This window comes from Nansenia antarctica (assembly GCF_963989245.1).
Source record: "Nansenia antarctica genome assembly, chromosome: 3".
Lineage (NCBI taxonomy): Eukaryota > Metazoa > Chordata > Actinopteri > Argentiniformes > Microstomatidae > Nansenia > Nansenia antarctica.
The window spans coordinates 22313118-22325644 of NC_137688.1; the positions used below are offsets into that span (position 1 = coordinate 22313118).

Sequence of the window (12527 nt, forward strand, 5' to 3'; positions counted from 1 at the left end):
TGCTATAGTATGTCTGGCGACTACACCTAGAAAGAAGTCATGTACTCGATTTTCCAAAAGTTAACGGTTTTCAGCGTGTCAGTCCATACTGTCTCTGCCTCTCTCTGCAACGGGTCTGAGCGACCAACACAGGAAACTTCTCATCCAGCGAAACCCGGAAAATGCTGAGGAAACTTTAGCCCCCCCTTCTCTCCCCAAGAAAACTACATTCGAAAAGTTTACTAACTTTCTCCTTAGTCCATGGCAATTATGTGCAGCACAACTTGTTGGTTAAGAACAGTTTCACTATTCAGTTTCCTCTACAGTTTACTAGGCCAACCAATAACATGTTTCAGCGTTGTAAGGTAAAGATCAACAGCATGCACTGTAAGATGTACCCAACAGGCTATCTAATGTGTACTCAGTGACTTTCCCTTCGCCTATAATCAATGAAACAAATGGACAGTCACAAGAATGATTACTCTTTTTTTCAAGAGGTAATGTGTCAACATAAGGCTCATGGTCTGAAAATGTATTCACACAAAGTGTAAACTGTATATATGTGAAATATATTATAGGCCTAATGCATATCACTGATATAGAACCAAGAAAGAGAGAGAGAGAGAGAGACATGTGTGTTGGAATCCCCTCTAGTGCATTGTGTTCCTTACTGCAGACTGGCCTGCCTCCTGGCTTGGCTGAATGAGTCAGTCACATGGTTTATGATGACTCTCTGTGACTGTGTCATTCTCCCACACTGTGACCGGTGGCAGGAGCAGCTCAGGGCCAGAGGCAGCTGACCCCTCAACAGGACTACTGTGTAAAGGCCACAGAGGGGCCATTCTTGGGCAGGGACACAAACAATGCACGGCCATTATGAATTAGGAAAGAGTCATTTCTTATGTTAGAACGACATTCTTATGTAAAGTTGAATTAGAGAAGAAAGAGGAGTGTGAGAGAGTCTGTCTATGTACTGTATGTGCATGCACAGAGGTTAGGGATGGTTAACATACAGGGCTTCCTGTGTTGTGGCAGTGAGTTGACATTCAACATTTCGAGGCAGCCACCCTATTGCCTCTTCACAGCGCGCAAGCAACTGAAGTAGTTACAACAATGCATTCCTATGAAAATAAAAAACACACTTCCACCATTCAGTTCTGCAAGTGGTGCCACACTGAAATGATTCTCAGGTCCTGACAACATTTCTGCCTCAACTCCAAAGCAAATCTGGGGAAAGGGGGGGGGGAGGCGGGGGATGGGGTGGGGGGGGGGGTGCATGGGGGAATAGTTAGAGAATGGTCTGGATTCAAAACCTCTCTTGAACTCTGGCCAGATGGTTCATGTTGTGCCAGTTGCTCTCATAATACAAACAGCCAACATATGCCTCGGCTGAGATTTTTCAACCGAGTGCCTGCCTCTCCCTGGATACACGTTAGTTATGACATTTTCCTTGGTCGGATGTTAGTCCTCTGTTTCAGACAGATGCTGCCATTCTAAAGCCGTCCTGTATCCCCCCCTGACTCTTCAGTGTTCAGTCGTGAACTTGACGTGGCAGCGATGGGCAATGTTCGAGAGACCCATTACTCCCGCATGGTTACACTTGGATGCAAACAGAAATAAGTGGCCTTCCCTGTGTACACTAAATTGCCTTCGCTTGACAGTGTATAAATAGCGTAATTCCTCTGGTTTCAGCTGTAGAGGGTGGCCCTTGGGGACATGCACACAAGACAGACAAAGGTTACCACATGATAAATGCAACTGGTTCAGTTTGTCATGAAGCAATGGCATTGGCTTGTGCCGCATCACGATTTGCATATAAACAACAATGTCAGTGTAAATACATTATAGTGAAATAATGCCTTTGAAAAAAATATGCAGTGTTTGATTGGCTGCCTGGGTGGCTAGACTGAGACTCATCGACCAAGCTGGCTCTTTTAGTGTTATTTTGAATTAATATATAGTGCCGTATACAATAACATTATCTATAAGAAGTTTACCGTACAAAAATGTCTTGCAAATGATTGTTAAATGTATTTTTGTCACACTCTGTATTGTGTGCCCACAGCTGGATTCTGTTTAGACTTGGTACCAAGGAATTGCGTATGGAGTATTGTACGTCTTGTAAAACTCTCTGTTAAAGCTGACTAAGCACACATGATAACAAGACATAATTCAATACCTCAGCCTCACACTGTAATATTTACTTTGTCCCAATTGTCAGATACTATGTTATTATTTTTGATTTTTGGCTTGCCCTGCAATTTTCTCTCCTCCTCTCTAGGATAATATGTTCTGTGAAAGAGACAGGGGAGTAATAATGGTGCATGTAACTGTAAAGGCATTGATTACTTGTGTATCCGCTCTTACAATAGCAGTGAGTACTGCAACTTCAAAGGAGGCAGAAGAGGCAAATCCTAAGAAGAAGCAAAGTGGAGGTTTGATGAGCCATGCTCTTGTGATTGTTCCGGCTTAACTCAAATACACATTATCAGATGGTTGGGATGTCATTTTGAGTCAAATTAAAAATGTCAGGGACAAAGTAAAAGTTTTCCCACACAAGCTTACAGAAAAACAGTAATCTGGTGTATATTAACAGCGCAATAGTAATGGTATCAACATTATTCCAGGATGCCCTTTCATGCTATGTTACAGCATGCAGTAGTCTACATGTTGTTGTCTTTCAACAGTAATTCATCTGATGTCATGAAAACAATGATTATGAACATGTGTATATTGTACGACCATATATGAACAACATAAATAAAACATGCCTAGTGTGAACACGTACGCACGTGGCGCGCCCGCACATACTGCTCTTCTCCCCAAGCATTTATTATATCCACAAGATGGTGCTATTTGATTTGATTACTAATAATATGTAGAAGTTGCAAAACCTACGTATTTGTGTGAGTGAGTGTCATCAGGTCTGGGCCTTCTCTAACATGCCAAATGAAACTACAGTATGGTTCTGTTCAGTATATCTGTCCACCTGCTATTGTTCTGAGAGGAACTGTAACGTCAAATAAAATGATGTAACACAAAATAAGATCTATCAAGCTTGATTGTCACAGACTGAAATGTTGAGTTGTGAAAAGGGATGTGCTGATTTGGTAACAGTGGCCTTTTCTGTAATGGGATCACCATTCAGTGTTTTGGACTGCAATAGCTGCTATTACCGTGATGATACATATTGAAATGTTGACATCTTGTACTCTACTCCACTTGAAATCTACATTGGCATAGTAACAGCAACACAATGACAAACAAATACCGTGTCTAGAATAAAGCAAACAGTGAACAGCATGGGTGATTTCAACAGGATTTAATTTACAGCCATTCGCAAGAGTAAAATCCAATACTTAATCGGATTTCATGTTATTGTATAAAAGAAAACTTCACATTTATGCTTGGGCTATGCATGGAATCACAATAAAAATCCATCATCTTGCAAAGGGACAAAAAGCAGATGTAACTGAAGTAACTGATGTGGAGGAGGAGGCATTGCTCGGTGGTTTCAGACATGGTGCAAACTGTGGACAGTTGATTGGCCTCACGGTAACCTCCAGCAGTTAGTATTAGTGCACTGTTGAAGGTCAACAAGCAAAAACGGTGGTATAACACACTCAGTATTTCAGCTGATCCTTTAAACCATAAGGCCAGATCGAAGCCGCTAAATAGAAATGAAGCGGACAAACAGGATGAACTTCAGGGCTAGGGCCAATATAGGAACAGCGGTGTACAACTTAAGATGGACAAATATTCTCTCAGGCTTTATAACTATAATCTAGTCATCTTGTATATGATTTTAAATGGCAGATATCCCTCAAGCGACCTCAGTTCCCATTCATTTCTACATTCACTCCACCAAACTACTACAAACAACCGCAAAGCACCATATAGTCCATCTGGAACCACTGTAGTGCAGGTCAACATCCACAAGATGACAACTCATAGTCATCATAACTCATAGTCATCATAACTCATAGTCATCATAACTCATAGTCATCATAACTCATAGTCATCAGGAAACACAAGGGCAGAGATGGATAAAGTGAAGCAGGTGAAGCAAGATAAGCAGCAGGTACGTTGAAAAAAGAGTTGTTTATGAGGTTCCCTTGATTTTAACAACAAAAAAACCCAAATTAACAGGCAGAAATCAAGAGACAGCAACTAGAGTCACAGAATACAACTCAAACAAATATTGTATCAAACATCTCAAATATTCATACTTAATTGGCCTCAAACGATGAAAATACCTTGTGTAAATTCAAACATTATTTATTTGCTTAAATATACTGTAACATTTATTTTTTTAAAGCTCACAAAGAATGTGTTTTGTTCAGTTTATCTTTACAGAATTGTGCTGCGATGACAAATGTCATGTGTCATGTATGTCATGTATGTCACATACTCATACACCAAGAAAATCTCAAAGGAATCGTCATGAATGTCTATAGAAGATATGAAAACTGTACAGAATTACAATACCTTGAACATTAAAAACAAGGTCATATATTATCTCCAAAAAGGAGAATTTCAAGTAAGAAAATTGATGATTGGAGCAACTCCTTTTTTACCCTTTTTCTTGTATGGCTGAACAAAAAAACAAAAAATCCCCCAAACATTTAACCGCTAATGAAAGAGTCTGCAACAAATGTGCGTGTTCGTTTGTAGTCCTTTTTGATCAGTGTTTTTTTGTTTTTAGTTTAAATGAGTCATCATGCAGATATAAAAGCAAAAAAAGAAACCTAAATGTGCCATCATCATCATCATCATCATCATCATCATCATCTTCTTCGCACTGGTTGCTGTGTATGTGGAGCAGTTTTACCAGATATCACTGGTGAGTTCCCTCCCGGATAGGGGGACGAAAGTGCTATTCAAGTGGATCTCCTGCTTGCTCTTCCCCATTGTGTTGTTGTGGGACATCTGTCCGTTAAGCAGAGTCATGGGGATATTGCAGTACATGTGTCGGTTGCTCAGGGTTGCTATCTGCACGGGGGATGCTGGCATCTCATACTCATAGCTACGGCAGTAATGTCTCATTTGGGGGTGGCTCGTCTGGTTAAAGTCTGGGATCTCGGCGTGGGCGGGCACGAGCGAGGCAGATGTGGTTGTCATGGCGATGGTGGAGACGGTCTGCATGTCGCCGAAGAGGCCCTGCTCCCCGGCGTCCATCACCTGCCGGCGGGACAGAGTCTCCTGCCTTTTAGCCGGCATCTCGTACACCACCTGCTTCCAGAACTTGGACTTGAGCTCGTTACTCTTGGGGCCCCGCCACTTGATGATGGAGAGCACCTTGATGGTGTGCTTTAGGGCCTCCACTTCCTGGTAGTTGATGACGCTCTTGAGGTCGGCGCACTCGATCATGATGACCTTGATCTCCCCGGTGACCAGCATGCTGTGGAGCCGCGTCTCCAGCTGGAAGATGCTCCAGCCACGCTTGGCCACGAACTCCGGGGTCAGCACGATGATGAGCCGCCGACTCTGCTCCACGCTCCGCGCTAGGTCCTCGATGTAAACTGGAGCAGAGAGAGAGAGAGAGAGAGAGAGAGAGAGAGAGAGAGAGAGAGAGAAGAGTGTGTCAAAGAATTGCATGGTTGAAACAAACCAAAAAAAGTCATTATTCGTGATAAATTACAGAAACATCGAGCTGCAGCTCTCAAACAACACCCAAAGACATTCCAAAACATGGCAGCCACCAACTCGCTGATCTTTGTCACACATTACATCCATGTTCACTCACCAGGAAAGCCCTCCCTACTCCCTCCCTACTCCCTCCACCAAACACCCAGCCTCCCCCTGCGACACATCTTATCCTAACACCATCATTTCATTCAACATCTGGCTGCAGCCACTCCTTAGTCTAGCCTTCAGTCATTTTCAAACCCGAGGACCAGCACCTAGCCATTTTTTTTAATGGTAAACCTGTGGACAGTCACACATTAGCCTAGCCTTCATGTATTCTAAACCTGTGGACAGTCACACATTAGCCTAGCCTTCATTCATTCTAAACCTAAGGACAACCACTCATTAGCCTAGCCTTCATTCATTCTAAACCTGTGGACTCATTCCAAGCTAACGGTGTCATAATAAAGCAATACAAAAGTCACCGCAGACCAATGTGGTAAACAACATACAGTGCTAAACCAGCCGGACCGGTGAGTCATAGAAAGCAGGAAGATAGAGGGGTGAGAGGAGAGGAAAATGGCATATTAGCTCTTAGTGGGTGACACATTCCTGTGGATGGGGCCCGCTGATGGGGCACGCAGTGTCCTGGCTTACGCCGCAGGGGCCCTGTCTTTCACACCTGCAGTGTCACATCACACGTCGCCTTCCCCTGCTGCTAAACACACTTCTAGCCTCACAGCCACACACACACACACACACAGCCACACACACACCTAAACAAATGCACATGTGCACGCAGGCAGGCAGGCAGGCAGGCAGGCAGGCACTCAGACTCAGACTCAGACTCAGACTCAGACTCAGACTCAGACTCAGACTCAGACTCAGACTCAGACACACACACACACACACACACACACACACACACACACACACACACACACACACACACACAGCCTCGGCCAGCCCACCACCCCCTCAGCCATCCTCATTACTACACATCACACATCACAACCCTCCCCGCTGCCACACACATCCTCCCCCAGCAGCCCCCCGCATCACACACACCCCACTGCCACACACACAACACCTTTCAACTTCCCTCCCTCAACACCCAACACCCAAGACCCCAATGTTCTTGTTCAAATCATGCCCCGCCGCCACATCCTAATGCACTTATGGTCTGCCAGAAGATGAGAACAGTTACTGTAGTAATTGTAATTGTAGTTACTGTAATGAAGCCAGTGTTAAAAATAATGCATGTGCGCATATCACGTAATATTATAATAATAACAACAACAACAATAATAATATGTAATAACAACAATAATAATAATAATAATAATAATAATAATAATAATAATAATAATACATGCCATTATGTTAAAGTGTTTTCCAAAGCCACATACACTACAGTTAGTCAGGGAAGAATTAGACAACAGATAGTGGTGGTCTAGTGGATAGTGAGTTGGACGTGATCGGAAGGTTGTGAGTTCAAATCCCGCCTGAAGCCACACCACTACTAGTGTGCCCTTGAGTAAGGCACTTAGCCCTCAGTTACTCCAGGGGGAATGTCCCTGTAATTCGTAATTGTAAGTCGCTTTGGATTAAAAGCGTCTGCTAAATGGCAAAATTAATTAAATTAATTAATTAATTATACCCTCAACCTCCAACTGCATACTAACCAAAAAAGACTACAGATGAAACCCTTCTTGTTGCTGAAGCTTCCTTTACACAGCACAATACAATATGATGTATCTATTGTAGACTGAGGGAAATAGACCATGTATTTTAACAAATAAACTCTTGGACATACAGTAGGCTATAAACGCAAATCACTGCACTTCCCAACTCCCCTCTGGCTGAGGAAATTGCATTATCTATCTAGTTTAGAGAGTGAGTTAAGTCTAAGGCATTTAGACTAAATGTTACTCAGAGGAGGTTGCATTTGAATGATCATTCTTTACAGTTTAATGTCGCTTGGGGGCTACATGTGAAAAGATCACACACAGATTTGTGTGATATTACACACTTTATGAAATATTCATATTGAAATACAGGGAATGAGATTTTTCACCTTTTTCACACACACACACACACACACACACACACACACACACACACACACACACACACACACAGTAGAACAATTACAGCCAGCGAACTCTCTCTGGGGAATGTGGTGTGTGTGAGGCGATCATGTTCAAAGCAATACGCCACACACACACACACACACACATTTTATGGCAGCTCGCCGGGTCCATGCAGGCTTGCGACTGTCTATCATGATTTTCCTGGCTTATGATGAAAGATAGGGTGTCAGGCCTTTTCAATATGGATGCATTAGAGGCAGACTGAGAAGAGTGCCCGCACACTGAGCACCAACACAAGCCGCCTCCGCACACACGAGATCCTTCTCATTACTGGTGTGTGGGGCTACGGCAATGTAGTTGAGAAATAATGAGGCCAGTGTTAAGTACATGATGGATACACTTCTGGCAGACAGATTTGTACCTATATCCTGTATGGCAGTTTTTTTCTTCCCCTTCACTCTGCGTTCTTGTGGATCTTATGGATATGGAACATCTGTAGCAATATTCTTCATGGATGGACACCTTCAAATGAAGCATCATGTACAGTATATATCTTGAGGATAAAGTAAGCGTATTGTAATACAGTGTTTTTTTTTGGGGTTACTAAGGTGCCACACAACAAACATCTAATGATGGGTAAAAGCAAAGAGCTGTCTCAAGACCTTCGCAACCAGATTGTTGCAAAACATGAAAATGGAATTGGCTACAGACGTATTTCACAACTGCTGAATCTTCCAGTAAGCACCATTGGGGGCATTATCTGTAAGTGGAAGCAACATCACTCCACCATCAACTGGCCACGCACAGGAGCTCCACTTATTTCCCCCATTGTATATCGTTTTTTGGGGCATAATACTATGTTGTATTATTGACAGGACTTGGCATAAGATGACATCACAGACCACTGACAGAGTATTTGGGTATAGGGTGTCGGACAGATGAATAGGTAGGCTTTGGCGTTACGTGCATACATATGTATTGCTATTAATTCCATGAACATACCATTATTGAATTTGTAATGACACATGCATGAGTTAACCTGGGACTTGGCTGTGTTTGTGGATTTGATTTGAAATGCACTCTACCTTTCATCTCTCGCCAGTTCCTAACAAAATTAATGACGGGAGAGCTACAACACATTGCAATTTCATGGTCAATTTGCGGTGCATAAATAGCACAATTTGTACGGACGGGACTGAGCTAGAGAGGTCCCCCCCCACCCCCCCACCCCCCTTCTTTCATATGCTGATGATTATGTAAATCAATTAATACAAATAAGTTCCAGTGAACCTGTTTGACTTTCCTTTTCCTTTTTTCTTTTTCTTTCACACTTTGTGTGTTAACACATGAGCTGTTTAAACAAATGCTGTTATTTAGTCCTCTCGGCCCGATCTGTAAACATGTTGAGTTAATGACGACTAGGCTTACAACTCTCACTGTAGTCACTGTATTATTCAGGAGCTAGGCAGCCGTTTCCAAACTAACACACCCTACTGAACCCCGTGGCGTGCTGGCCAGCAAGCACACACACACACACACACACACACACACACACACACACACACACTTAGAAAGCTGTTTATTTATGTGAGCATGGGTTCGGCCAGCCTAAGGAGTTTTTGATTTATTTTGGATGCACTGCATTGCTAAATTATGCAAGGAATGGACATTAGTTTGCAGGGCATTTTGAGGGCAAGGGGGAATTAAAAATAGTTTTTTTTAGCATGAGGGCAAAACGCCATCGGTGTAGCTATGTTTGTGTGTGTGTGTGTTTGTGTGTGTGTGTATGTGTATGTGTGTGCATGTTTGTTTCAGTGTGTTTAGGGGTGGGGGGGGGGGGGTTAAGATGAACTGACACACGTCAAGCCTATGTAAAACACTGGTGGTGAACCACTGCATTTAATTTCCTCCTTCCTCCCCCTACGATGTAACTCTTCGACACCAATTAGACTCCCGAGTAAGACGCCAACACCAATAAATGCCCCATGAATCAGAGAAGGCTAGCGAAGGCATTGACCGACAGCACAATATATTCATGCGTGCACCCCCCCCTCGAAACACGCCACAGCGCCGCCTCATCTAGATTGACATATTCGTTTCTTGCTCCATGTGAGAGAGTGACAAAAGGAATAGGCGGAGGGAGACGAGATGAAGACGTGCGTGCGCCCTGATTCCTCTTGACAGTCAGATGAATTCTGCACAGCGGGCGGCAGTGCAGGGGGGGGGGGGGGAGGGGGGATGTTGGGGGGGGTGGCCTCCCGTGAGGGGGCATAGAGTGTGGATGGAGTGGCAGGTTGGGATCACTTACTGTTCCCGGGGATGAGGTCTCGGTCGGGGATGAAGAGCTTGTATCCGTAGTGTTTCTCCAGAACGTCTGGCAGGATCTCCAGCGCAAACTGCTCCTCCTCACTGGACCCCCTGTCCAGGCATTCCAGGTCCACTTTGGTGTAGGAGAGGTAGGCGTCGTACTCCTTGTTGTCTGGGAAGAGCAGACAGAAGGGGCCGTGTTAGTGTGGCCCCATCGTCTACCAGATGAATATGTACACATGACTGTCTGAAATGATACAAGTTGCATTGCCATGATAAATGTGTCTATACTGTAGTTGTATAACTGTATGGCAGGATGGCTTATCCAAACATGTGACAAAACAAAGTTGTGGACATTCAATCTTCAAACCTTTAAATTAGGGGTGGGCATCGACGATCGATAATTGATCGATAAGGATCTTGGTCGATCACAAAAGAAAACATTTGGTCGATCACCAAAATTTTTTTTTTTTTTTTTTTTTTTGTGATCGACCAAATGTTTTATTTTGTGATCGACCAAGATCCTTATCGATCAATTATCGATCGTCGATGCCCACCCCTACTTTAAATAATACAACGGTGGACATAAAGGCCTCTCAATCCTCCAGTGTCATTAGTGGGTTGAACTGGAACAATATCCTGAATACCAAGGCTGGTGGAATTAGAGAGGATTGTCATGCTTGGAATGGAATGAAGGAAGGTTATCAAAGACACGTGTTTGATACCATTCCTCAGTCCATTCCATGACACCATTCCTCATTCCATTCCATGCATTACAATGCGCCCGTCCTCTGATTTCTACCTCCACCAGCCTCCATAATGCCGAATATAGCCTGTACAAAATGAGGGTCATAGGAGCACTGGCTTTAACCGGCATCAATTTCAGGCCCATTTTCTTTTTAGGTGTCTCCTTTCCCCCCAGTGAGATGGCCTAACAGTGGCTAGAGTGCTGAGAGCTGTGACTGACCTTTTCCTCAGCAGGAGACAGGAAGCAGGAGAGAGAGCGTACACGCGATAGAGAGAGAGAGAGAGAGAGAGAGAGAGAGAGAGAGAGAGAGAGAGAGAGAGAGAGAGAGAGAGAGAGAGAGAGAGAGAGAGAGAGAGAGAGAGAGAGAGAGAGAGAGAGAGAGAGAGAGAGAGAGAGAGAGAGAGAGAGAGCGCGCGCTACAGCCCCAGAGCTAGCCTTCCTTCCCCCTCATGGAAAACGAACCTCACATCGCTTGCCCAATGTAAATGTCTAACGTTTGACCTAAGACAACCTCTTTGACTAACGGCAATATTTGGATTTACAGGAAATTGAAGAACTCTCCGAGCTTATTGGTTACTCATCACGGAAGCTCGGTTCTGATTCCAAACCGCCCCCGCCACACGAGCGCCACTCACCGTCCTCAGTCTCGTCACTGCCAAAGTGCCTCCGGTAGCAGAGCATGATCTCTATGTTGTAGCATTTGTAGATGGCGGTGAAGACGCCCAGCAGCAGCAAGATGGCCCCCAGTCCGCCAGCCAGCTCCAGCCTGTACATATCTGTTAAGAGGAACAGATCGAAACAGACAGAGATAATATGAGGATCTGAGAGGGAAACAAGACACTTGCAGTCATATGTCATAACACCAACATTACTCTTGACATGTTCTTGCTCACAGCTCCCCATGAACTCTATCGAATGCAAATAGTTTTGAACTTTTGACTGGCCTGTCAACAGAAGCTTAATTCTGCATTTTCCTTTAGGGGCCTAGAAAATCATTTTCAAGTGTTCTGTGAGAAAATGATGTAAAGCACCGAGCATTCATCTGAATTTCCTCCAGTATGGAGTGTTCATTATCAATCATGTAAGTACGTTTATATACACATAGCGTAATCAAAGACATTAGCTTATACACACACACAAAAACACAAACTCATCAATCACACACGTGTGTGTGTGTGTGTGTGTGTGTGTGTGTGTGTGTACTGTGTGTGTGTGTGTGGTCTGACTACAGTATGTGAGTGTGTGAGTGCTGCGGGTTGGAGGCGTGTGTTGAAGGGAGCGGGGGGGAGATGACAACTAGCTATAATCGTTCATATTTGCCTCACTGCCAGTCACCAAACACAGCCATAAATCTAGTCTCCAGTCACTCCACCATGCTAGCAGCATCATTTCTCATACAGCGTCCCTCATACATTACCCAACCTGTCCAAGCCAGTTGTCAATGACACACAGCACCATGTTACACACTGGATTGGTGTGTGATACGCAATAATCTGTGAAATCATCATAAAACCTTTTTTGCGGAGAAAGATGATGTTTGGCATGCCATTTCCTTTCTATTTTGCTTACCGAAATAGGTATATAGTATTCTACATCCATACATGATCCATGGGGAAGGAAGAAAACATTGGCAGTTATACAGTACCTGTGGAAAAGCATCCGTAGGATAAAATCACAATTCAGCTGCAGTTTTGCAAGACTGTAGCCATTAGAACTCTTACAGTACATCAGAAGAGTCTGGTGGAGGTAGAGATCAGGGGACGGGCTCGTTC

General features: G+C 43.9%; 1 protein-coding gene across 1 annotated transcript in view; it reads right to left on the reverse strand.

Annotated features, from left to right (window-relative positions):
• Nucleotides 1-4576: 4576 nt before the first annotated feature.
• il1rapl2 (interleukin 1 receptor accessory protein-like 2) overlaps nt 4577-12527 on the reverse strand; it is a gene marked incomplete at its 5' end in the record, with an annotated part of 180311 nt that continues 172360 nt past the window's right edge. The window contains 3 exons of the mRNA XM_080525731.1: nt 4577-5501; nt 10009-10179; nt 11391-11531. Of these exons, the coding sequence (XP_080381857.1) occupies nt 4807-5501; nt 10009-10179; nt 11391-11531 (1007 nt within the window). The 3' untranslated portion in view covers nt 4577-4806. The remainder of the gene's footprint in view (nt 5502-10008; nt 10180-11390; nt 11532-12527) is intronic.